General features: G+C 33.4%; 1 protein-coding gene across 3 annotated transcripts in view; it reads left to right on the top strand.

The window, feature by feature from the left end:
- The window catches only part of alpha-Cat (catenin alpha), a 610,048-nt gene that overhangs the window by 233,763 nt on the left and 350,355 nt on the right, over positions 1–25,930 (top strand). For all 3 annotated transcript variants that reach the window (XM_090391790.1, XM_090391792.1, XM_090391791.1), the window contains exons 5-6: positions 4,588–4,707; positions 11,904–11,993. In XM_090391790.1, the coding sequence (XP_090247916.1) occupies positions 4,588–4,707; positions 11,904–11,993 (210 nt within the window). The remainder of the gene's footprint in view (positions 1–4,587; positions 4,708–11,903; positions 11,994–25,930) is intronic.

Genomic DNA, 25,930 nt, shown 5'->3' on the forward strand with positions numbered 1-25,930 from the left:
TGTTGTTTGATTAATTGCTTATTTGATAAATTGCCATTCAGTAAACTGTCTCGGTGAATTTTCATAGCTTATAGGATTATTTCATTATCGAGGAACACACTAACAAGTCAAGATAATCAGTTTATTTTCTTCTTTATATGGCTTCAGTGTGGTCACTTGGATTTCTTGGGAATGAGGAAATAGTAGAGAGGATTCAGAGGTGAGTGAACAAGATAGTAAGGTAGGATGGTTGCAGAATTTGGTTGAGAAAGTAAAAGAGGAGATATAATAGAAATGATCAAGTAATTAAAAAAGGTTTTAGAAGAATAATTCAGAGGAAGTTTTTAGGAATTGATTAGAGCAGACAGAAGCAAGGGTTCATCCCAGGAAATTATAGTAATGTGGTTAATGAGGGTGTGAGAACTAGATTTGTCACTTGGAGAATAAGTGCAAAGGGTTTTTGTCAGTGTTTGTTGTGAGTATTCTGTTGGTGAATGCATTCAAGGAGGGGTATGATAGATGTTGTGTGGATAGTGTGGGCCCACACTGAGTCTTCAAGCTTCATGTAGGTTCCCATGCAATAATAACGATATGCTGCTGAGAGCAGTTATTCCATACCGAATGTTTTTTGGTGACAAAAGCTAGTAGATATTGCAATTCTGTATTCAGTGCACTGCAAACAAGAAATAAGCAGAACTTTATATAAAGATTAAGATTACCACAGAGAGTAACCCTTTAAAATATCAGTTACACCAAAAAGCTTTTGCATAGTTTTGTCCATATTCAATAAATTCATAATTTGTGACTGTGCCACAGGACCATAATTAAAGTGCATCTGTTCCAAATCACTTTCATCAAAAAGTGAATTGTTGGAATGGAGTTATATTTGGTAATTGGGGAGGGAGGAGCCAGTCATCTGGTAAGGACAGGATGCATATTGCACACTCTCAAGAAATGGTTTTGTAAAGCATTTTTTATGGACCATGACACATAGTCTTCGTGCTTGAAGAATTCAAATATAACATTACATCGTAAGATTGAGCATGCTGTCTTTTATGTGTTGTAGGTCACAGAAGCAGTGCAGTATCAGTGTGTATTATCCTTCAGTTGAAGACATCAAATCAGTTGGCTCTAGAAGTAAGTCTCTACTGAAGATGTAAACTAATTGAAATGACAGCAGAGAACTATCAAAGAAGAAGAAATTGAAGAACCTTCTATCATACATTTACATTACAGTGACTTAAAGGAGGCTTCTGAAAAAATTTCACTCTGTTATAAAACATTTGGCAACTGATGATTGAAACATTTGAACAGAGCTCAAAGGTTTTGGCCATAGTTTGGAATGCTTTGTCATGCTACAGGAATTTTAGTGTAAAAAGAAAAAACCATAAGAAAAAGACTTTTCAGTTCAAAAGAAACTACATGTAGATTTTTATTTTAAGAATCACAAATATATAAATTTGCATTATAAATAAACATATCTTCTAAAGAGAAAAAGGCCCACAAACAGTAAATTCTGTAACATTTTACTTTTATGTAATTGAAAATGTTTATCATCATTATTATTTTAATTAGTGCTTTATTTTAGTTTGGTTGCCATTTTGGTTAGTGTTATATAGGTCATACTATTTCCATGAACACAACCTCAGTTCATTACATTGAGCATGTAGGAAATTGAGGTTCAATTCATGATGGCTTGCCTAATGACTGCTTATAAGCAAAACTAAGATGTCATAAAAGCAGTGTCTATTTATACCAGGGTTTTTTTTTTTTTGTATATGTGTCTATCAGATCTCACTATCTTAAGAATTCATGCCTGTTACAAAGGCATCACTTAAGATTTGCTTGCTGTCCCTCTTTTCCCTGATTGTCATTATATATTCCAGATTTGACCTGCGTGAGTAGTTAACATCACATATTTGGATCTGGGATATTATTATTATAATAAGTTAAGAGATTGAGTGAGAGACAAAGAAAATTTCCAAATAATATCTTTATTTACCAATTTATTTATTTCATATGGGGTTTCCCCTATCCCTTAGGATGAGTTGAGCTCTCCTAATGAGGGATTAAGTATGTATTTATGACTCTAGATCAGTGTGTGTTCTCGAGGGTCGGGTTGCCTGTTCTGAGGGACAAAAAACCCTCGGTTTCCAGGTGAAAAAATCCCCATAACCTCTGTATGAGACCAGCTAAATCACCTATTGTTGAAAGAGATCAGGTAGATTCCTCACTTCATCGACAGGAATCGAGCCATGTCTTTCCGACTAAAGGGCTTCATCTGTACTGAATGAGCTACGGAGGTTCTATTTACAAATAATTAATATTAATGTAGATTTATGGTATTGCCTTAATAGTGTGTGTAAAATGTTTGTTTCACAAGTGTATACAAATAAACAAGTATACAAATTTGCATTATAAACTTAACTCCTAAAGAGAAAAAGGATCCTGCAAACTTAACATCAGACTTAAAGAACATAAACATCATACAAAATTTGTCTTCAAGATCACAGGATTTAATTAGAATACACAAACTAAAACAGTTAACTTCAAATTTATAAAGTACAGTTTCTCCTGCTCTCAATAATGGCCATTAAAATATAACTCCTTAGCTCATACCTGTTTTTCTTCTAAAACAAGAAAATAATTTATGTGCAACTTTCCTTTAGAGAGAACATATTTCTTTCATATCTTCTGCACAACATCAGTTCCTTTCTTATTTCCTTGAAATATAATTGTAGAGCTCCCTTTTTTATTGTGGAAACTTCTTCCTTATTCTTAAACAAAAAGAATTAATCTCTTTTGGGTTTAACTAGAATACATTTGCTGCATATTGTATCAAAATAAACTGTCCATTGCTCCTGGAGACACTATATATTACTTAACTTATCTATGCCACAATTTAGCTTCATATAAAAGAAATTCATTGTTAATTTTGGGATAACTGTTTGTTCCCCTCATAATGCTTTTTTCCACCATTTTTGGCTTAAGAATTACTTTAAATTCTATTTCTCCTCTAAACTTTCAACTTTTTTTAGCATGTAGTCTATGTACTCATATATTGAAAAGCCACAGCTGTTCTGTTATTCTTTCTCGCTCACTAGTTCAACTTCCTCTTCGGAAGTACAGTCTTCATGCAAACGCAAGCACACTACTGCCCGATGTGGGAAGCAACATGACAGCGAGATGGAAGTTGCTTGTTGTAAGCAAGACTGCAGTTCTTCAATGGCATGAAAACATTGTCCAAAATTTCAATATTTCTTCTCTCAAAGTTATGTTATAGAAATAAAAAACTAAATTAGAGGTGAGTCCTTTCTTGCAAATAAGTATTGCAGTCAAACAGTTTTTGAAGGGCTGTAAGTATACAAAGATTTCTTATATAAACATTTCTAATTACAAGAAATGTATTTTTTGCTATACATTTAGGAAATGTTTACATTCATGATAAATAATAAAACCAAAAGTTTTTCTTTTCTTCTTATTTAATCAAAATCTGCCACAGCTAAAAAAAATAATGTAAGATAATCTGATATCACTAAATAGCAGGTATCCTACATGCTCATGATATTGTTCTTTTAGGAAACTCTGCAGAAGAACTTCAACAAATGATCAGTGAATTGAATCCAGAAAGTAAAAAGAAAGAATTAAATATAAACAAAGACAAAATAAAAATAATGTATGACAAAAAGCCAATTTGTCATACACCAGAAAATTGATATAGTAACCTCTTATGTTTACCTATGACAAAAGATCAGTAGAGGGAGACTGCGAAGAAGAATTTATATACAGAATTCAACTTGGTTGGATTGTGTTTAAAAAACATCATGAAGCACTCAAAGGAGAAACATCCCAATCTGCCTTAAAAGAAAAATATTCGACAGTTGTGTGCTTCCAGTCATGACACATGGAAGTGAAATGTGAACTTAGACACCAAAATTGACCAAGTTAAGGATTACCTAGAGGAAAATGGAACGATCATTGCTTAGTATTAGCATTCTAGATAGCGTAATACTTGGATCAGAGCTTAGATTAGGAGGAGAGACATTATAACTGCTATTAGAAGATACAAATAGCAATGGATCTAAAATGGCCATATTGCAAGATGTAACACTCAAAAATAGACAAAGTTGATATCTGAATAGTATCCCAGAGATGGAAAGAGAGCCACAGGAAGCCATAGAGATGGCTGGAATTCAGTGGCATAGAAAAGCTCAACATAGAAATGGAGAACTTTGTAGGACACCTTTGTCCAGCAATGGACAGAAAGTGGCTGCTGCTGATGATTATGAGTGAGAGGGGAATAAAAATAAATGAACTTTAAGAACCCTTTTAAAATATGGAGAAGGCAGCCTTAGTTACAAAACTTTTTAAGAACTTTATTTTCACTTTCTCATGGTTGTTTTTCATATTTTTAGTTATTAAAAGCGCACAGCTTTGAAAAGTTAGGAAGTATAGATTGAAAAATGCTGTATTTCATTTGGTATGAATTTACAATAACTTATATATATATATATAATAATTTTTTTATGAACTGTTTAATAAACATTTCTTCAAATGTTTTTGAACAGTTCAGTTACATGTTTATCTTTTTAACATTTAAAACATTAGGTTGAAGATGATCTGGATAAAGTAAAGAACGCATCAAGCCAATCTGAGTTGATGAAGTCTTTTTATGATTTCGGGAAAAATACTGCAGAACTTATTCAGCAGGCTGCTAAACGACAAGCTGTAAGTGTAATTTAATACTTTTTTTTCTTGAGTCTAGAGTATGCGTGTACGCATAGGTATCAACTGAAATTAATATTCCTTTTATGGATGAAGAAGTTTTTGACATTTCATATTAGCACAAATACAGGAACAGCGAAGGAATTTTTTTATAGGTATTGCATGTAACTATGAATATCTGGATTATACTGTAGTTCTTGCCGCATAAGATGCATATAGATTTTAGAACAGATTTCAGGAGAGAGAAAGAGGTCTCATACAAAGATGAAAACTTGAGTTTTTATTTTTCACTTTCACTGAATTCATTAGCCTCTATATACAAGTAGCCAGTCGTGAAGTTACTTCTTGTGCGAACTTTGTTTGCTTACACTTGAATAAAGGATAAAACCAAGAACATACTTTTTTGACATCTTTAATTTATAATATAACCAAGTGAAAAAAAAAAACTTTCATCAACTAGCTCTAATCCAGAATATTAAATGAAAGAAATTTTCAAATAGCATTAATCACTGAAACAAAAAAGAAATTAAAAGGAACCATGAGAACGGAAAATTTTAATGTAATATATAGTGGAGTTGACAGAGACCAAAGAGCACAAGCAGGTGTTATGATTTGGATTCATAATTCCTTCTCAAAACAGTTAAAATATTATAAATTACGCAATGAACAAATAATAGAAGCTAGAATTAAAATAGATAGAGGTTATTTAACAATAATTCGTTATATGCCCCAGAAGAAGGAATACAAGATGATAACATTGAATTTTATAATCAATTACAAAATATATATAATAAAATAAATAAAAAAATGATTATATAATATTAGCAGGAGACCTAAATGCAAGAATTGGAAACACAAAAATTAAAAAATAAAGTTAAAATTTCATTTTAACGAGGAAGTGATCACTACTTATTTCATATCCTCTGTGGACTATCATCTAAAGAGAACTTTGATGTCTTTTCATTTATCCATCCACAATTCTGTATAGAAATATACCTATATGGATAACATACTCTAAACAGGAATGTAAAAAATCGATCGACTTTGTAGTTTATAATAATCTTAAAATAACGAATTCTTTCTATAAACATAAAGACATACATACTGCAAACATATACTAAATATACTTAGGCAGCAAGAGGATGAACATCAAGTAGTGACCACTTCCTCGTTAAAATGAAATTAAGATTGCCACCTAAATGGCTACAAATAATAAGAACAGAAAGAAAGCTTAAAACATTTGTTTATAAAACTAGATTATTAAATGACACAAATATACAATGAACTCTCTACAAAAACACAAGTCAAAAAATTAAAAAAATTACTTAAAAAAGTATCTTTCTGGCCACCGGACATTACGAAAGAACTCAAACCTTTCTGTTCCCCCCCCCCTGAATATACAGTTTACAAAAAACCCAATTCCCCACTAAGATCTATAGTAGATGCCACTGATGAACCTTGCTACAAATTGTCAAAACAGCTGGCCAACTGTCTGACCCCCTCACCCTCACTGGACTTTCCACATCCTATATAAAAAAACTCTACCCATTTTAAAACCCTAATAGAAAATTTAACCTTAAATAACACAGACATATTGGTAAGCTTTGACATCTCCTCACTGTTTATCAATATTCCCTTAATTGATACCTTAACACAACTTTTAGAAAACGTTTTTCCTTATGACATCTTAGATCTCTTTTCCTTTGCCACCAATTCTGGTTATTTTTCTTGGAAGAACAAAATGTACAAGCAGATAGAGGGGAACCGCCATGGGCCCCCCCCCCCCCCCCTCCTTCTCTTGCCAATTTTTATATGGAAAATTTTGAAAAACGAGCCAAAGACTCAGCCCCCTTCAAACCTTCTATCTGGCTAAGATATGTAGATGATGTGGTCTCTATTTGGCCTCATGGCCCAGACATATTACACTCCTTCTAATGTGTTGTGTAAGAGCGGTTCCACTGGAACTGCCCTTACAACTTAGCTTGACCATATACACAACATTTTCCTCTCCAATGGCTACAGCGATCACAGTATTAAAAAAAAATCTTCCTCCCCCATTCTCCAGTCTTCTCTTCAGAAAGAGTTTGGAAACGCCATCACCATACCCTACAACCATGGCACATCAGAAAAAATAGCCAAGATTTTAAAAAAGTACAACCTACACACAGCATTTAAGCCTCACCGCATACTTGCTCCCCTTATCCGTTCTACAAAAGATCAGCTTCCTCTTCTCTCTCTCAGTGCCTAGAGTTTATAAAGTACCCTGTTCCTGTAAGCTGGCGTACTTTGGACAGACTGGCAGATCAGCAACCATCTTCTCGTAGGAACACAAGTCATACATCTGCAACCACAACTATGGTCAGTCAGGCCTGGCTGACCATGTCCTGGATACAACCCACAGGATCTCATGGAAAATAACCACCATGCTCCACCACAGCAAATTCAAAAAAGAGTGACTATTTCTAGAATCAGCAGCAGCTCTCAGAAATCAACCAAATCTTAATAAATACAGTTGCATTAAACTTCCTAAGATTTGGGAAACACTTATCAGAAATCCCACCTTACATTCCATGCCACCAACAACTCCCATTAGAGGACACTCCACTTAGATAGGATGTTAGAGTCACTCACGTGGTTGTCCTTAGTATTGTGTGGTATTTGTGTATATGCTACATTATTTTTTTGTAATCCCTGAAGATGTCTCAGTGACTGAGAAGAAATATAAGAAGTATTAAATTCTGTTTTAATCCTTTCTGAGTGCTGTATACAATTCATTAAACCTCCAACATGATAGCTGTAGGACTGGTCACACTTTAAACAATACAATTCTGTCCTACGTTTAACATTTTCACACCTGGCAGATATGAACATGTTGTACTTGGAGAGGAGTGGAAAGAATGTATTTGTTTCAATATATATTAAAAACCAGTAATTAAAGAAAATCCCGTATTTGGTTCATATATTTAAATTACTGAATGGTGATATGAACTGATTAATGAGACATGAACTACATAAGGGAATTGAAGAACAGACTCGAATGAAATAATTTCATTCGAGATAAAAGAATTACTAATAATTTACAGTTGTGGTATTGTGTGTGTGTTCTTTAAATTACTCTGGAGCAGAAGGAACTTAATGTCTGTAACCTGTAGATATTTGCATTTGCTTTTCTGATGGCTATAATTAAAAAAAAAAAAAAATATATATATATATATATAAGAAGAGAGAAAGAGATTTGTTGAAGTATAAATAACTAATGAATTATAAGCAATACCTGATACATTCTACATTCATAGCTTAGTAAATAACTATAGCAGGTGTGCATATCCATGAAATTAATAATAATCATCTTGATCAGATGATTCATCATCTAAGCTTGGCATGAATTCTGTGGATTGATGGAATTGAATTGAAATAAAAGCTATTTCTTAACAATAATCTTTAAGGTTCTTGAAAACAAGAAACAAGCCTTGAAAATTCATTGGCAAACTCTTGAGAAAACATTTATTGATTCAGCTAGAGAGGCATGTGGTGAAGTTGTCTGTGATAGAAAAAACTGAACTCCATGGTGGACTCAAGAATTTAAAGAAGCATTGAAGGAAGGAAAAGAAGAAAGCATATAAAAAGTTTCTGTCAAGTAAATCAGCTTGTGCTCTTAGAGAATACAGAAAAGAAAAAAAAATGGAAGCACTATGTAAAATTGGCTAAACAAAAGTCATGGGAAGACTTTGTTAAGAACATATAAAATAAACATCAGGAACATTGTAAAATATTCTGGAGGCTATTGAAGAAAAGCTTAGAAATGGAGGGAGAGTAGTGTAAAAGGAATCAGGTGATAAAGGTGACATGAACATTGAATGTAAAGTTTATTCTAGATGCCTGGAGTAATTACTTTGGAAGACAACTAAATGAAACAAGCAGTATCAGCATGCTGGTAGAAAACCCCCAACAGAATGCAGTTAGGAATATATATCCATACTTGAAATAGAAAAAGTCATCAAAAATGTGGAATGGCAGCTGTAGTAGATGAAAGTTGGCCAGAAATGCTAAGTATGGAGGTATCAAAGTCTTGCCATGGCTGCACTGCATAGTTCAGAAGGCCTGGACAGAGGGATGAATTCTAGATGATTGGAGTAGAACTCTCATAGTACCTATTTATATAAAAGGGGAAATAAAACTGAATGTAAGAATTACAGAGGTATTTCCCTACTGAGTGTTCCCCATAAGATTTATGCAAGTATATTTGAAAAATGGCTAAGAAAAATTGTGGAAGGGAAGTTTGGGTGAGAACAAGCTCCAGTTATAGAACATGTTACAGTTACATGGTGTCCCTGGGGCATTATATCAAGAAATATAAGTTTCAGTAAGGAAATACCGTGAGTAGACATATTACTAACTATTATAATAACGGAATTAACTCTCATAAATTATTCTTTATTCATAGAATTTTCACCTGAGTATCACAAGCATCATCAGTACAATTACAAGGCTAATTAAACAATAACTGTTATATTCACAAAGCACCACCTAAGTAGCTAAAGTTAAATTTCCTAAATTTATTTAATTATTATTATTTATTTATTTATTTTTTTTATTTTTAATAATTTAAATTTAATTATTTAGTTATTTAATTATTAAATAATAATTATTTAATTATTCAATTATAATAAATTTTTAAAAAAATTTATAAAGTATAAAGCAGCAAATCTCTCCTAACATCTAATGGTATACACACACACACACACACACACACACACACACACACACACACACACACACACACACACACACACACACACACACACACACACACACACACACACACACACACAATATATATATATTTATTTATAAAAATATATTTTTTTAATTATTATAATTGAATAACTAAATAATTAAATTTAAATTATTAAAAATAAATAATAATAATTAACTAAATTTAGGAAATTTAACCTTAGCTACTTAGGTGGCACTTTGTGAATATAACAGTTATTGTTTAATTAGCCTTGTATCTGTACTGATGATGCCTGTGATACTCAGGTGAAAATTCTATGAATCAAGAATAATTTATGTGAGTTAATTCCATTATTATAATAGTTAGTAATATCAAGAAATACTTAGTCTTTATTTGAGTTGTAAATAAGCAGTTAGAATTGAAGTACAGGAAGATGGTGTGATGTTAAATCTGGTGTCAGACAAGAATGTAAATGATCTCCTCTATTATTCATTATGGATCACATTATGAAGGAAAGTGGTATTAAACCTGATATCAAAATTGGTGATGTTAATCTTAGCTCTTTACTTTATGTAAATGATATTATACCTCTGAATAAATCCAGTACAAGTCTACAAGATTCCCTGACTAAATTGAATAAACTGTTGTAATAAATTTGGTATGAAAATCAGCAATAAGAAGAAAAAGACAATGAAATTTGACAGAAATATTGAAAACTGTATCCTGAATGGTGAACCTATAGAACAAGTAAAACATTTCAGCTATTTATGCACAATTTTTAGTGAAGATGGTAAATTAAATATGTATTTCGACAACAGAATTAGTAAAGCTGGTATGGTAGGAAGTCAGTTAAATAAATTTATATCGAATAAGGAAGAAATTAGTTAAAACACTAAATTGGCTGTATACAAGACAGTGGTCAAACCTGTTTTAACTTATGGATCTGAGAGCTTGGTTAGAAATAAAGCATTTGATCAAAGACTGGAGACCTCTGATGTGAGAGTTCTGAGAAAGATTAGTGGAGTGAACAGATGGCATCAATGGCATTATTGATGCCATCATTAAAATTAGGATACTAGGAAAGAACTTGCCATCGTTAGCAATCAGAAATGTGTTAATGTAGCTAATCTCAAGGGGGGGGGGTATGGTGTCACTTAAACAGGATGATAGGGGAAAAGACCCAGAGGAAGACCAAGATTTAGATGGATTGATACACTATAGAGTGCCTTAAAAGACAGAAATATAACATTTGATAATATTGGAATCTTGACAGAAGATTAATTTGGAGGAAAAAAATGTTGATCAGAAGTAATGGTGTAACTTTTTCATGTAGTACTATCATAATTATCCTGTGTACACCCCTGAGGGTACATATTAGGAATTTGTTGATGAATCTTCAAGGTTATCGTGCAAGTTGTTGTTATCAGCAGTGCAGTGAATCACATCTGAATCCTTCAGAACTTAAAAGACCTTCACAGTTTAAATTAAGATAAAGAATAATTGGTCATAGGTTTTTCTAATATATTTGACTCATTTATTCTGTAATGTGAAATATTTTATTTGAAAATATATACTAAAACATTGCATAATTAAGTTCACACATTGACTTCCAGCAACTTTTTTTTTTTTTAAATAAAAGTAATATTGAAATTCTTACTTTGTTAATTTATAACAATTTATATTTGTGCTGCTGTGAAAAGTATTGGCATGCCAATAGATGTGTGAAGGATTATCCATACACCATCTAAATTCAATGCCAGTGAACGTTTTCACTGAGAGCATGATAATTTTCAACAGTATTGATTTTTATTGTAAATATTGAATATATTACTACTTGTATTAAATTAAGATTTTAGAATGTGAGTTGACGTATCTGCCACTCAAATTCATTGTCAGTAATACTGAATAGTAAACATATTAATGCATGGAAATGTTGCTGCTTCCTTATTATTAGTTGTGGAAATATCTGTTAGAAAATTGTCATAGCTATTTCAGATAAATGTAATTAATTGATTTAGTACATAAAGAACATGATTTGGAAATAATAAATTGTGCTGGCTCTCACATAATGGATTGTAATTATTAATTTAATATTACCCATAGCCTTTGTAATTGATTTTCTGTATCCAATATTTTTGTTCCTTATGAATGACAAATATTATACTTTGACAGAATTTCAGAATATATGGCAATATGGTGATAACAGTTAAGGTATTTCTGCATAGTGTAGTGTGTGTGAAGAAATTAGATTTTCTAGCTATTGTTTATTAAGTTAATTATTTATTGTGGACTATTATCTCCTTAAAACTGCATTTTTTTTTTTTTTTTTCATGCACAGTATCAGTATATTAAATACACCATCTTTCAGCCAAATTTTGATTATATGCTTAATTTTTCACTATTTTGTGAAACACTTCAGTTTATCTCATCATTTTTATTCCCTCTTCCTTACTGCTTCTTTCAGGAACTTAAAGACCCTCGTCTCAGAGATGATTTAGCTGCTGCCCGTGCAGTCTTGAAAAAAAATAGCATGATGCTTTTAACAGCTTCAAAGGTAATTTTTTAACATTGTTCTGTCAGTTAACTCTTGAATTCAGTAGTATTTGTCATGAAAACTTCCAGAATACGTTTTTATTACGTATGTGCTGATACTAGTTTTCATATTTCATAGAACCAGGAAATCTTCTATAAAAGAAGATAAAAAAATAACGGTTTAAGACAGGGAAAAGGAAACAAGGAAAATAAGACTGTCACAGCAATGGGATAAAATAATAAAAATTTAATTTAATACTATCATGATTATGTGATGTTATTACTGATGTTGCTAGTTGCTAATTGAATGACTAATGGCAAAATATTCTTAAGTGTCAGTATACCCTGATGTGTATGAAAGATAAAATTTGGAGTGATACTTTTACTCTTAAGTAGCCAGCAGTCTGGTTACTTAAGAGTAAAAGCTAGTTAACATGATGGTAATGTAAGGAATGCAAAGAACCAATGTTTTGGATCCTTTGTACCTAATACTTGCTTTCTTATGCTGCAACTTGGTCAGTCACTATAAGCATAAAAAACTTATTGTTTAATACTGACCATATACAAATATTTTAACATTCTTTGCCTACCAGTTTTGCTAGCAAACTTCTAGCTTTTTCAAGGTGTTGACAGAAGATACCTTCATTATACTTCTAACCATCACAAGACACACAAACTAAGCATTATCCATATGTTGAAAAATAGAGCACGTAAAGTTTATATCAGAAGAGGAGGATACGCAGACTGAAATCTCACTAATAGCTAAAACATTATCACAAAATGGATACCCTCCAAACATCATCAAAAAATATCTATACAGTGACAACCCCAGACAAGAAGAACCAAACTCCCAGCACATTTCTACTGTAGTGATTCCCTTCATCAAGTCAATTTCTTATCACGTAGCCAGAATACTAAAAGTCCACATCATCAGAGTGATATTCAAACCAACACCAGCATCAAACATTTTTTAGAATCACCAAAAGACAAGGTGCCATTCTACAAATATCCAGGAGTATATTACATTCCTTGCTCCTATGGTCTTGCCTACATCGGACAAACTTCACGGAGTTTGGAGATTAGACAGAGAGAGCACGTTGGTGATGTAAAAACATTATTACAAAATGGATACCCTCCAAACATCATCAAAAAATATCTATACAGTGACAACCCCAGACAAGAAGAAGCAAACTCCCAGCACATTTCTACTGTAGTGATTCCCTTCATCAAGTCAATTTCTTATCACGTAGCCAGAATACTAAAAGTCCACATCATCAGAGTGATCTTCAAACCAACACCAGCATCAAACATTTTTTAGGATCACCAAAAGACAAGGTGCCATTCTACAAATATCCAGGAGTATATTACATTCCTTGCTCCTATGGTCTCGCCTACATCGGACAAACTTCACGGAGTTTGGAGATTAGACAGAGAGAGCACGTTGGTGATGTAAAGCACAACAGAAGTATTTCTTCCGGCTTAGCACATCATTTCTGTACATCTAACCACACAATAGAGTGGCAAAATAGCTCCATGCCATATTTAGATGACTATTATAGACATCGTTTATTCAAGGAAGCTGTAGGTGTTAAAACTGGTGGAAACCTCAACAGAAACCAGGGTACTATTCTTAACAGTTCATGGAAAAACCTCATCCTCTCTCAAAATCCATCTGAACTACAGCTAGCTAGTAATCGCATTATGTGTTTACAACAAACACACATGCGTGATAATGATTAAGAACAATAAGTCCACTCAGTCTCTGTCACGCGAATGTGCAACCTTAGCTACTAGAGTGTTTACAACGTTTTTAATGTTCCTTTCAATTTGCATTTACTAGTATTTTTTATAATTTTCTGTCAATGCCTTGAAAAAGCTAGACAGTTTGCTAGCGAAACTGGTAGGCAAAGAATGTTAAAATATTTATATATGGTCAGTATTAAACAATAAGTTTTTTATGCTTAACTTTCAAATGACCAAATATGTTTAATTTGGTCAGTCACTATTCACTCAAACACTAAAAATGCATTGTTTATTTAATCCTGTTGTATATTGCATGATTTTGTATATTATTTTGTTATCTTGTATTTATGCTGTTGTGAACTATGCCACTTAGTATAAATGTAGATTCCTCCTTTTTAGTGAAAACATTTTCTGTCTTCAAGCTTACGTGTTTGGTGCTTCACTAAGGCCTACATAAAACTTAATATGAAGTTTTCAGCATTTATCATCGAAGGGTGTGTGTGTGTGTGTGTGTGTGTGTGTGTGTGAGTGATTCAATATAAAAACATTAAATCTATATGAAATATGGACTTTTTTCCCCCTTATCAATTTACACAACCCTTGAAATATGAGATTTAGACTTTATTTATATTAATTGTCTATAGAAAGAAAGTATAGAAATGTTTTGGAAAAATTGGTAATAAACAGCAAAACTAATAATAATGGTTAACCACCTTTTGGATATCTGCTCAGGACATGAATTAGTTGTTTCAGTATTAAGATGTGCACAAATTCACATGTAAAGAAGACATAAGAAACAAGTAAAGCCTCATTGACTATGCTATTTATTTAGTTATTTATGTGTGGTTCCCCCCCCCCCCCCCTCATTCCTTGACCACCCCTTAGGACTGGTTGAGCCCTCCTAATGAGGGATTAAGTATGTATTTTTGACTGTAGCCTGTGTGTTCACGGGGGCCGGTTTGCCTGTTTGTGGGATGAAAAACCCTGCTGTCCACGCCCAAGACCGGCTAACTTGGCTATGGCTGAGGAAGATCCTTGAGTTCCTCATGTCATCGACAGGAATCGAACCTAGGACACCACTTCCCCAAGCATATGGTTGCAAAGCGCATAGCCACTAGGCTAACTTTGCAGACACTATGTTATTGTTGATAGCAATATATGGACTGTGGTTCAGGACACAAAAGTACCTGAAATCAAAAGTGATCACAATTTTGTTTTGAGTAAGATAAGTCAAATATCATATTGAAAAGAACAATGTCCAAGAAAGTTTTAAAAATAATCAATCAAGCAATTTGCAGAGGTGAACTGTGGACTTATATTTTACAAACATCAATGGGGGAAAAAGAATTAAACTGGAAACAAATCTTAGACAGAGAAGATTATGGTGATGTCTGTAAGGGTAGAAAAATTGGAACTTCATGGTGTGCTTAGGAAGTAAAAGAGACAGTCATGGAAAAGAAAGCATACCAGAAGGGTTCATAGCAAGTAAGCCAGTATCTGCTCTGAAAGAATACACAGCAAAATGTAAGAAAGGGAGTCAACTGAAAAAGCTTATATATAATAAGAGAATTAGTCAAAACACTCAAATAGCTACATACGTACAGCATTCAAATCAATTTTAACTTGTGGCTCTGAGAGCTTGGTTAGAAATAAAGCACCTGATCAAAGACTAGAGACCACAGATATAAGTTAAGAGAATATTAGGGGAATAAGCATATGGCATAAGTGGCAGAATCATATTAAAAGTGAGGATATTAGAAAGGAACTTGACATGACTTGCAGACCAGATCAGTCTGGTCTGCAAGGCCAGTTTGATCATAGTCTTGACCGCAGATGTATTTTTTTATGTTCTTCCATTTGGATGGTAGCTGAACCTCCTATCTGTCCACAGTAGGCCAACTTGCAGAAACAAGGAACACTATACACCTGGAACCAAGAGAGGAAAAATTTTGTCTTTAGCGGAGAGATAAGGGTAGCTAGTTTTAAGTGGGGCTTGAAAGTAGTCCAAAAATAGGATTTCTTTAAGATTCTGGTTATTTTTTCTGATGTGCCTTAGATCAGGGGATGGTAATAGCATTACTGAAATCTTTCTAAAGACCAGGTTTTGGATTGGGGGGAAGGATTGATTATATTTTTGATACTGTGGGAGCTGTAGCCATTTATAAAAAAAAGGTGTGGTGTATATTATTGAATTCTGCTGTTAGAGAGCTCTCATTAAATCAAAGGTTATAGGCTGTATGGGTTAGTGTTTTAATGACCCCGTATTGTTGGAGGGGGGAGAGGTAGTGATGGGGAAAGTTGGTGAGTGTATCTGCTGTGTGAGTGGGCTTACTGTACGAGGGTGGTCTGAAAATTTCTCGGTTTTGACCATAAATGGCAACACTATTGGCAAGATTTTTTTTTTTAAGTTGGTACATGTGTCATACGCATCCATGTGAAATTGCAAATCATTCTATCAAGTAGTTTGTTTTATACAGCTGTCTGAAGCAAAAGTGTTGTCTGTATCTCTTGAAATTGATAAAATTAAGTATCGTGCAGTTATAAAATTCTTTGTGAAAGAAAGTTTAACACCAAAGAAATTCATTCAAAGTGTATAAAAGTTTATGGGCACTCTTCTCCTTCTTTTTCAACAATTGAGAAATGGGCTGCCTAGGTTAAATGTGGCCTTAAACGTGGCTTAAATTGCTGAGACTATAGGCATTTCAAAAGAACATGTAGGATATATTTTGCATGAAGAATTGCAAATGAAAAAGCTTTGCTTAAGATGGGTACCATGCTTGCTCACAGCAGATCAAAAACGCACTCACATGAAAATCTCTGAACAGTGCTTGGAGTGTTTTAACAAGAATAAAACTGATATTGTGTGTCGATTTATTACTATGGATGAGACTTGGATTCACCATTACACACCAGAATCCAAACAGCAGTCAAAATAGTGGACAGAAGCCGGTTGTTTTTCAGTGCCAGAGAAGGCAGTCAGTTGCATCAGCAGGAAAGGTCATGGCAACAGTGTAATTATCTTGAAAAGGGTAAAACAATAACCGGGAAATATTATTCCGATCTTTTAACTAGACTAGACAAAAAAAAAATCGTGAGAAAAGACCTGGTTTGCAGAAGAAAAAAATCATCTTTCATCAGGACAATGCACCTGCCGATAAAGGTATTCTGGCAATGGGAAAATTAAGGGATCTGCACTATGAATTGTTGGAGCATTCACCCTGTTACCCAGATTTGGCTCCCTCTGACCTCTATCTTTTCCCAAAACTAAAAACTTCCTTGCCGGTCAGCATTTTTCTTTGAATCAAGAGGTGATTGCAGCTGTAGAGGGGTATTTTGTAGATCTTACTAGGAACCAGTACAGGGACGGGATAATGGCACTGGAGCATCGCCGGAATAAATGCATTAGTCTGGGAGATTATGTTGAAAAATAAAAATAATTTTGAAAATATAAATTCGCGTTTTTCATTGTTAGGCCGGGAACTTTTCAGATCATCCTCATATACTGAAAAGGATCTAATGGGTGACCACGGTATCTAGAAAGGCTAGACTATTATTAGTTTTCTTTTCCATTGTAAATTGTATTCTACAGTGAAGACTATTAAGCTGACAGAGGAAAATATCTAATGTGACTGGGCCATGAAATCAAATAGAAAACACATCAGTCTAACAATCTGAAATAATTAGATTTGAAAGGGATTGAGTTAAGAGCTCATTTTTCAAAATCTTTCATGAAAAATTTTGGCAGAGAAGTGAGAGGGGGAGACCCCATAATAGTACCTTCTATCTGTTTATAAATTTTGTTTTTCCAAGAGAAATAACCAGAATGTATGGCAGAGGAAAATAGGGGTCAATAATATCAATACAAAAATCTCTTTTCAACAGCAGTAGGGTGTTGTTTAAAGGAATTTTAGTGAAAATAAGAGAAAAATTAGTCAAATCACTAAACTTGCTATATCTGAGAACTGGATTCAACATAAAGCATTTGGCCTAAGACTGGAAGCTACAGATCTATTTGTTGTGAAAAGAATTAGGGAGTGAACAGATAACCTCAGTCATATTAAAAATGAAAATATTAGAAAGAAATTTCATTGTTAGCATTCAGAAATGAGCAGGGTTAATCTCAAGTGGTATGATCACTTAAACAGAACTGAGAGGAAAAATTAGCAGAACAGGTGTTTGTCTGTTGGTAAGGAAAAGGCCCACAGGAGGACCAAGATTCAAGTAGTGATTCCATTAGAACTACCATAAAAGACCAAATCATAAGATCTTATAATATTAGAATCCTGACAGATAAGACTAAGTCATCGGAAAATTGTTGATAGGAAGTTACTACATGAAAGGCTTACATTGTTAGTATCATATATCTGCTACATCCTTCCCTTCAAGGTACATATAAGGAATTTAATTATAATGATGAAAATATTTTGGGAATGAGTGATGCAAAATATTTTCTGTAATTGGTGAAAACCAACAATGAATAACAATATGAAATATTAGAATCTGTTGTATGCTTGCTCTGAAAATGAGCAAGCATAATAATAATAATTTCATTATTATTAAGTACAGTAAAACCCCGAAGTTAAGTGGTAGGTGGGACCAACAAAAAGCACATAAGTCGAATTCGCGTAACTCGGGGTATAATTTTGCATGTAATTTATATATACGAACATACAATTGGGACCAAAGGTTTACAAAAACACCTATATTTTTTAAGAAATATAATCATAATTGTAGTTTTTCGTACATAAAAAAAAAGAAAGTTATTTCGATGTCGATGGTTTCATAAAATCTAATAGATTCGTCTGATGGCATAATGTCTTTTTCTTGTCACGCAAAATTTCTTCATAGCAAGCTAATGATTTTTTTATTCCTTTCCTTGTGGCTGTAATTTGTTCCTCGTTAGAATCTATGTCCTCCAAAATCTGTAAACCTTTCTTTTATGATTGTTCTTACTGTGGATTCCTGTAGATCAAACTTCTTTGCTAGCTCACAAATTTTCATTCTGCCTTCAAAATCCTTAATAATGTTGAGTTTTGTTTCCAAAGTCAATGTTTTTCTTTTCTTGCTAGCATTAGAAGAATCGGACTTGCTTCTTTTGGATGACGTTATTATTTTTTATGTGATAAAATGTTTATCAAGAACATAACATTAAACAATCACAAGGTTTGTAGACTATAAAAATCGTGTATGAATGAAGACCGCGCGAAACACGTCAATGCTTGTTCACAGCATGTGCGACACTGGCAAATGCGGCCGGTGCCTGAAAGATACGACTAGTGGTGAGACATGAAGCGGGATGGGAATACGTACATATAAGAAACCACGTAACTCCGGATTTGCGTAAGTCGGGGTATGACTGTACTTGAGAAATAGTTATGCCTTATATTAGACAACACAGAAGACCTGAAGACTTTTGAATAAAATTTCATTTAGAATAAAATGAAAGATGGCCGTACAATTTCAACTAAAGAAGTAAGGAAAATAAAGCACCAAGTCTATGTTTTGTTACAAATGGTAAAAATATTTGAGATAAATATATCCAATTAAAAGAAAATAATAATAGTTTAATATGATTGTTTTTGTTTAAAACTATGAAAACCTTGAATGTGTATTGAATATATATTGAATAGATGTCAAAAACTTGATAAAATACTGATTATAGATGATTTAGAAGTAGTAAAAAGCACAAGTGCACAGTATGTATTAAACCTCAGAACAATATGTGAAAGATCAGTTGCACAGTAACAGGTATAACTTTGCTCCTCATCATTATCATATTCCTGAAATGTACTCTCATGGATGTATACAGGATATGATAGTACTACATGAAAAACTTATGTTGTTACTAACTTCCTATTTACAATTTTCCTGCAAATCAATCTGTTACCTGTCAAGACTCCATTATTATCAGATCTTATATTTCTGTCTTCTAAAGCACTTTTTACTGTATCAATCCATTTACATCACAGTCTTCCTCTGGGACTTTTTTCCTGCTAACTTGGCAGAGAAAAACTGTTTTGCTAATTTTCCTCTCCCATTCTGTTTAAGTGACCATACCACCTGAGATTAGCTCTGCTAACAATTTCAAATTCTTTCCTGATATCCTTGTTTTTAATATGATATTGTCATTGATGTCATCTGTTCATACCTCCTAATCTTTCTCATATTTGTGGTCTCTAGTAATTTTATTTAGCAAGTGTTTTATTTCTAACCCATCTCTCAAATCCATAAGTTAAAATTGGTTTGAACACTGTCTTCTATATAGGTAATTCAGTGTTTTGACTACGTTCTCACTTCTTGCATATAAATTTATTTATTACAATTCCTACCGTACCAACTTTGTTGATTCTGTTGTCTGTTTTCATATTTAATTTACCTTCTTCACTAAAAATTGTGCCTAAGGAACTGAAATATTTTACCTTGTTCTATAGGTTCTTCATTCACAGTGCAGTTGATATTTTCACTGCTAATTTTCTTTGTCTTTTTCTTGCTGATTTTCATACCATATCATATCTATTGCAACAGTTATTCAATTTAGTCAGGGTATCTTGCAGACTTGTATCAGATTTTTTAGAAGTATAGCATCATCTGCATAAAGCAAAGAGCTGACATTAACATCTTCAATTTTGATATCAGGTTTAACACCACTTTCGTTCATAATGTGATCCATATAGATAATGAGAGGGGATAATGTACATCTTGTTGGACACCAGATTTAACCTTAAATCGTTATCCTGTGCTTTCTTCAGTTCTAACTGCTGACTTACTACTCAAATTAAGACTAAGTATTGCTTGATATAATGCCCCATTGAAGCCATACAACTGTAGTGTTATGAATAGTTTTGCTCTTGGCACCTTATCATATTCCTTTTCCAAATTTACAAAACTTAAATAGAGATCTTTTTTATATTCCCAGGATTTCTCAAACTATTTGTCGTAAAGTAAAAATCTGATCCTTCCAAGCTTCTCTTCCACAATCCTTCTCAGATAATACTCAACTTCCCTCAAGTATACTTGCATAAATCTTACCAGGAATACTCAGTAGAGGAATAATTCTGCACTTCTCACATTCAGTTTTATTTCCCTATTTATATATGGGTACTATGAGAGCTTTACGCCAGTCATCTGGAATTCATCCCTCTGTCCAGGCCTTCTGAACTATGCAGTGCATCCGCTGTAAGACTTTTATACTTCCATACTTTAACATTTCTGGTCGAATGTCATCTACTCCTTTTGCTTTTCACATTTCAGGCTTTTCATGGCATTTTCTACTTCAAGTATGGATATGTATTCCTGATTGCATGCCTGGTCAGTGTTTTATACTACTGTGCTGTCACTGATTGTTTCATTTGGCAATTTTATTGGAGACCAACATAGGGTATGACAATGGTTGATGCGTACTGAGTTGCTGGAGGTTGTTTTTATGCCCAGAAGTGGAAATACCAGGCAGAAGCAATGGTGAGGTCATCTTTACCTATAGGAGTTGCCAAAAGGTATGCCCCCTTTTTATTAAATTACTCTTGATTTAGAGAAAGATGTTGAAAGGTTATTTTTAGGAGTGATTTTAGCTTGGTCCACCTTTGTTGCGAGTTGCCCGGTGTTGTACTACCTTACCCCAGTCCTGAAGATATTTTCAGGCACAAACTTTGTTTGCTCACACTTGGATAAAGGATTAAACTAACTTTATTATAGTCTAACCAAGTGAAAAATAAACTTTCAAAAATTTACTTGAGAGTTAGAAAGCGATCATCAATTACCTTTTTTGGATATACTTGTCAAAAGACTAGAGAATGAATATATTAAACTTACTATATATAAGAAACCCACTGATACTGGACAGTATCTCCATTATTCTTCAGATCATCATTGGTGCCTTCCGATTTTGTTGTCTAAACCGTTGTGAACCGTTACTGCATTCCTTCGTTTTTTTTTTTTTTTTTTTTTTTTTTTTTTTTTTTTTTTTTTTTTTTTTTTGCATTTATTAGTTTTTTCCACTGTTTAGTCTTGATAAAGCTGGTCAGTTTTGCTAGCAAAACTAGTTGATGAATTTGTACATAAATGTATTAAACCTATGGTCTTATAATCCAAATATCTGTTCTGTTAATTATTTATTTAGTTTTTAAAAAAAATGCCTTTCACACAATACCAGACTAAAATTTTGCGAAGTACATAGTAATCAATCTTTTCCAGGCAACAAATGTATTTATACAAGTTTTTAATTGCACTTGTGGCACAGTAAAGAATTGTGACATAGGCTTCTGTGGAGATAGGACATTCTTGGAATATGTTTACGGTATTTTTCAAAAAAAAAAAAAAGAAAGAAAGAAAAACTATGTTTTATTTTCTTTACTTATTAGTCAAGAAAATAGAAAAAATAAAAAATGAATGCTTTTAGTAAATAATAATATTTTTTGGTTTACCGATCAAGTGTTGATCAATTTTATTAACCGAACCAACTAGTTTCGCCACACTTATCTGTTGGCATCTTCAGGGCTTACATAGAGGTTTAAACAATCTCACAATTATGCGTAACTGCAAACTGACAAGAATAAGTGTAAAAAACTGAGTAGAATAATTACAAATAAAATAGTATCGAACGTGAGTGAAACACGTATCGCGTGTACAAGATCAGCTAGCTGTTGCTGAGGAACTTTCTGTAGTTTGTATTAAAGTTCATTTCTTCCGTTTTTAAGGTTCTGATTAGGGTTTTCCATATCTCTGGGAGTATTAGGCCTTGATTTCTGTTAAGGTTGACAGTAGAACGGGCGACTGTGGCTGCCTCTTTGAAAATTCTTGAATGGTAATCTTCCTCTATGTAAGGGGAACAGCTTTTGTCCCACTTGATGACATGGTTAGTTGTAGAGAAATGAGACGATAGGCCAGAAATGTCTTATCTGTTGTTTTTGACATAGCCAATGTGCTCCTTTTTCCTGATTCCGAGACTTCTCGATGTCTGTCCGATGTAACTAGAGCCACATGAGCATGGAATATTATAAACTCCAGCATATTTGTAGAAAGGATGGTTGTCTTTTGAAGATCTTAGTAGTTTACTAATAGATACTATTGGTTTGAATGTTACTCTTATTTTATGTTGTTTGAGGAGATTGGCAAGCTTGTTGGAGATGCCACTTACAAACGGAATTGCAATCATTTTTATATATTGAATATCTTCTTGTTCTCTTTGTGGTGGTTCAGAGAAAAGGATTTTATTGACTAGTCTTCTTGGATATCCGTTCAAGTACAAATTGTTGGAAATAAATTTTAGCTCATCTTGAAGGGTCTTGTTGTCCGTTGTGATGCGAATCGCTCTTTTCTTTAACATGTGTACAATGCTGAGTTTACGTGAGATGTGGTGGGAGGAGTTGAAATGTAGGTAGCAACCTGTGTTGGTCTGTTTTCTGTACACCGATAGATTTATACTGCCGTCAATTTGTTTTTTGATTAAGATGCCTAAAAACTATCCCAATCAGACAAGACGAACACAAATGACACATTAAATACCTCCATTTTGGAAAAACCGGTCTTTCTGACCACGCACTCCAAACATACCACAGAATTGATTGGAAAAATACCAAGTCCCTACATCGCACCAAAACCTGGTTTGAGAGAAAATTTAAAGAGCCATGTGAAATGCTCAAACACAACCCAAATCTCAATAAAAACGATGGCCTAACCATTTCAAGAATGTGGAGGACCCATCTACAACCTGTATAACAACCTAAACTAGTCATAGAAAAATCACACTACAAGAAGACAACCTGGTGAAGTGTTTGTAACATTCAACAGCAATTGAAAGAAATCATATAAGAATTAGAACTATCCAGAAGAATATTAATACATGAGGACTTTAGCAGTTTATTATAGTTGTATTTATTTATTTATTTTTATTTTATTTATTTATTTTTTTTATATTTTATTTTTATTTTTAATCACTAGAGGTCAGGCTAGGGAAAAGGATTAATTAACTACGTAGATTTAGTTTACCAGTATACAGGGCATGAGCATGTAGCTTGGTTCCTTATACACTTGTATTCTTCCGATGATGACCTCAATACAGGGAATTGAAACATCAAGTTTTATTTTATTAGTAATTAATAAAATAATCTGTTCAACGCGTGTGTTTTTGTGTCCCTAAATTTACAAATATGAGTGCTGATCACTGTGTAACCTTAAAAGAAAAAAAAAAAAGAAATATATATTTACACCTGATATGTACATCTATAATTATCAGTGATATCTTGGTCAAATTAAGTATTGATGGTAAATTATGTGCCCAAAATGGGCACCTTGTCTTTCAAGACAGGTTTCGTATCACACGTGAAGATTCCCTGTCATCTTGGAGAACAAGGGTTGGGACATCTACTGGACATATCATATAATTTTATCCCTTAGTTCATCAAGGTTTGAAGACGGGTCATGATTGAATATCCATTCCTTCAACACACCCCAAACAAAGGCATTGTGAGATCAGGAGAATGTTATGGGTGCCTGAATTCTTTGAATCCCAAAAGCAACCTCCCTGGAAAGTGTTCTGGTAAGTAAGCTCTAGAACCTGTGATGTGTGACAGGTTGCTTCGTCCTGTTGGAATACTTGTGCACGAAATGGAATGTCATAAGTTTGGACCATTTGCTCTACCAACTCCATATGAATGAAAATAATGCTCAACAATAAACGTCTTTTCTTCCAACATCAGCGCCATTGCTACAGCTAAATGTAATGCTGTTCTATTAATATGCATGCAGTTGAATGGCATATCCAATTCTGCATGTACTGCGAAAGGGATGTCAAAGTTCAGTTTTTTTTTTTTTTTTTTTTTTTGTTCATACCATACAACTAGGAATGTCTTTTAACTTAGCCTGTGGTTGGTGATATGGGGTGGTTCTGGTACCTACTAAGCTTTGCTACTTTTCTATTATCTGATATCACCTGCAACATGAAATCTTAGTTTTAAAAAAATCCATATACTCTGAATAGGATTTGAAGTCAGAGAGAGAGAGAGGAATTCATTGATGCAAAGGTGGAAGAGTGTGAGTGGGAGCACAGAACCCTGGAGTACTCCAGCATTGATAAATAAATCTGATGAGAGGAAACCATGATGTGATGAACAACCAAAAAGGAGGCTGATAATACAGTCACAAAGGGCATGAAACGGACCATAAGATGGTATCTTTCTCAGAAGGCTTTGATGTGCCAACACAATCAGATGCCTAATTTAACACTAAGACATTTCTTCTAGATATGACATGAATTAGAAGTTCAGGTTTTGACAAGATGGTCAGGACTTTACACCAGGAGAATCTTGGGAAATAAAGCAATTAAGAAAGTCTGATGAGCTAAATGAATCGCTAAGCAGCAACTGTATGATATAATGGTCACTTTTAACTGAGTGTCATAAGCACACATCCAAAATAGGCAGTGAGTAAAATATTCTTTTGTTGTAATATTGTAATTTTATTAAAAATAATAATAAAAAATGACCTAGGTTATCAAAATATTAACTACTCACTGGGACAAGGTTTTGCTCTAGAATTTTGATGTTTATGAGTAAATTGCAAAAGCATTGTGGCTTTTAGGATATTCTTCAATACGTTACAGCAGCCAATTTTTTTTAAAAATCAATTAACAGTTATGTCTGTCATTTAAAATTCATAACTTTTCTTGCACAGAAACAAATAAATGATATATAAACAGACTGTAACAAATATTTTTCTATGTTTGTATTAAACTATGTCTAAGTAAGTTTGTATAACTCAGACTGAGATACCATAGACAGCTTGGATTATTTCTGCAGTGCTGAGGACATTAACTGGCAGAATTAAGGTGCTTTTATTGAATTAGGTTCTGATAAGACCATTTCTTAACTACCGTTCTCAGATCTGGTCATGCAGATTTGGTGGGAATGAAGGTGACTGAGAGTCAGGCAACAAAAAGGATTTCAGGATCATCACTGTGAAATCAGATTGAATATTGTGGTTGTTCTTGGAATTATGGTCAAAGCAACTAAGACTGTCGAATTAGTATATTATGTTTATTAACTAACAAAGTTAAAAGAAGCATTTTATTTAACATATTAAAAGAAAGACAAATACCAAATAATGTCCTAAAAGCTATCATAAGTATATGTGAAAATAATCAAATACAAATAAGATTAAATCATGAGCTATCATATACGAGAGAGATAAACCAAGGGGTTCAACAGGGATGCCCCTCTCAGC

The sequence above is a fragment of the Typopeltis vanoorti genome, chromosome 4 (assembly GCF_054136105.1).
Source record: "Typopeltis vanoorti isolate ZY-2024b chromosome 4, IOZ_Tvanoo_1.0, whole genome shotgun sequence".
Lineage (NCBI taxonomy): Eukaryota > Metazoa > Arthropoda > Arachnida > Uropygi > Thelyphonidae > Typopeltis > Typopeltis vanoorti.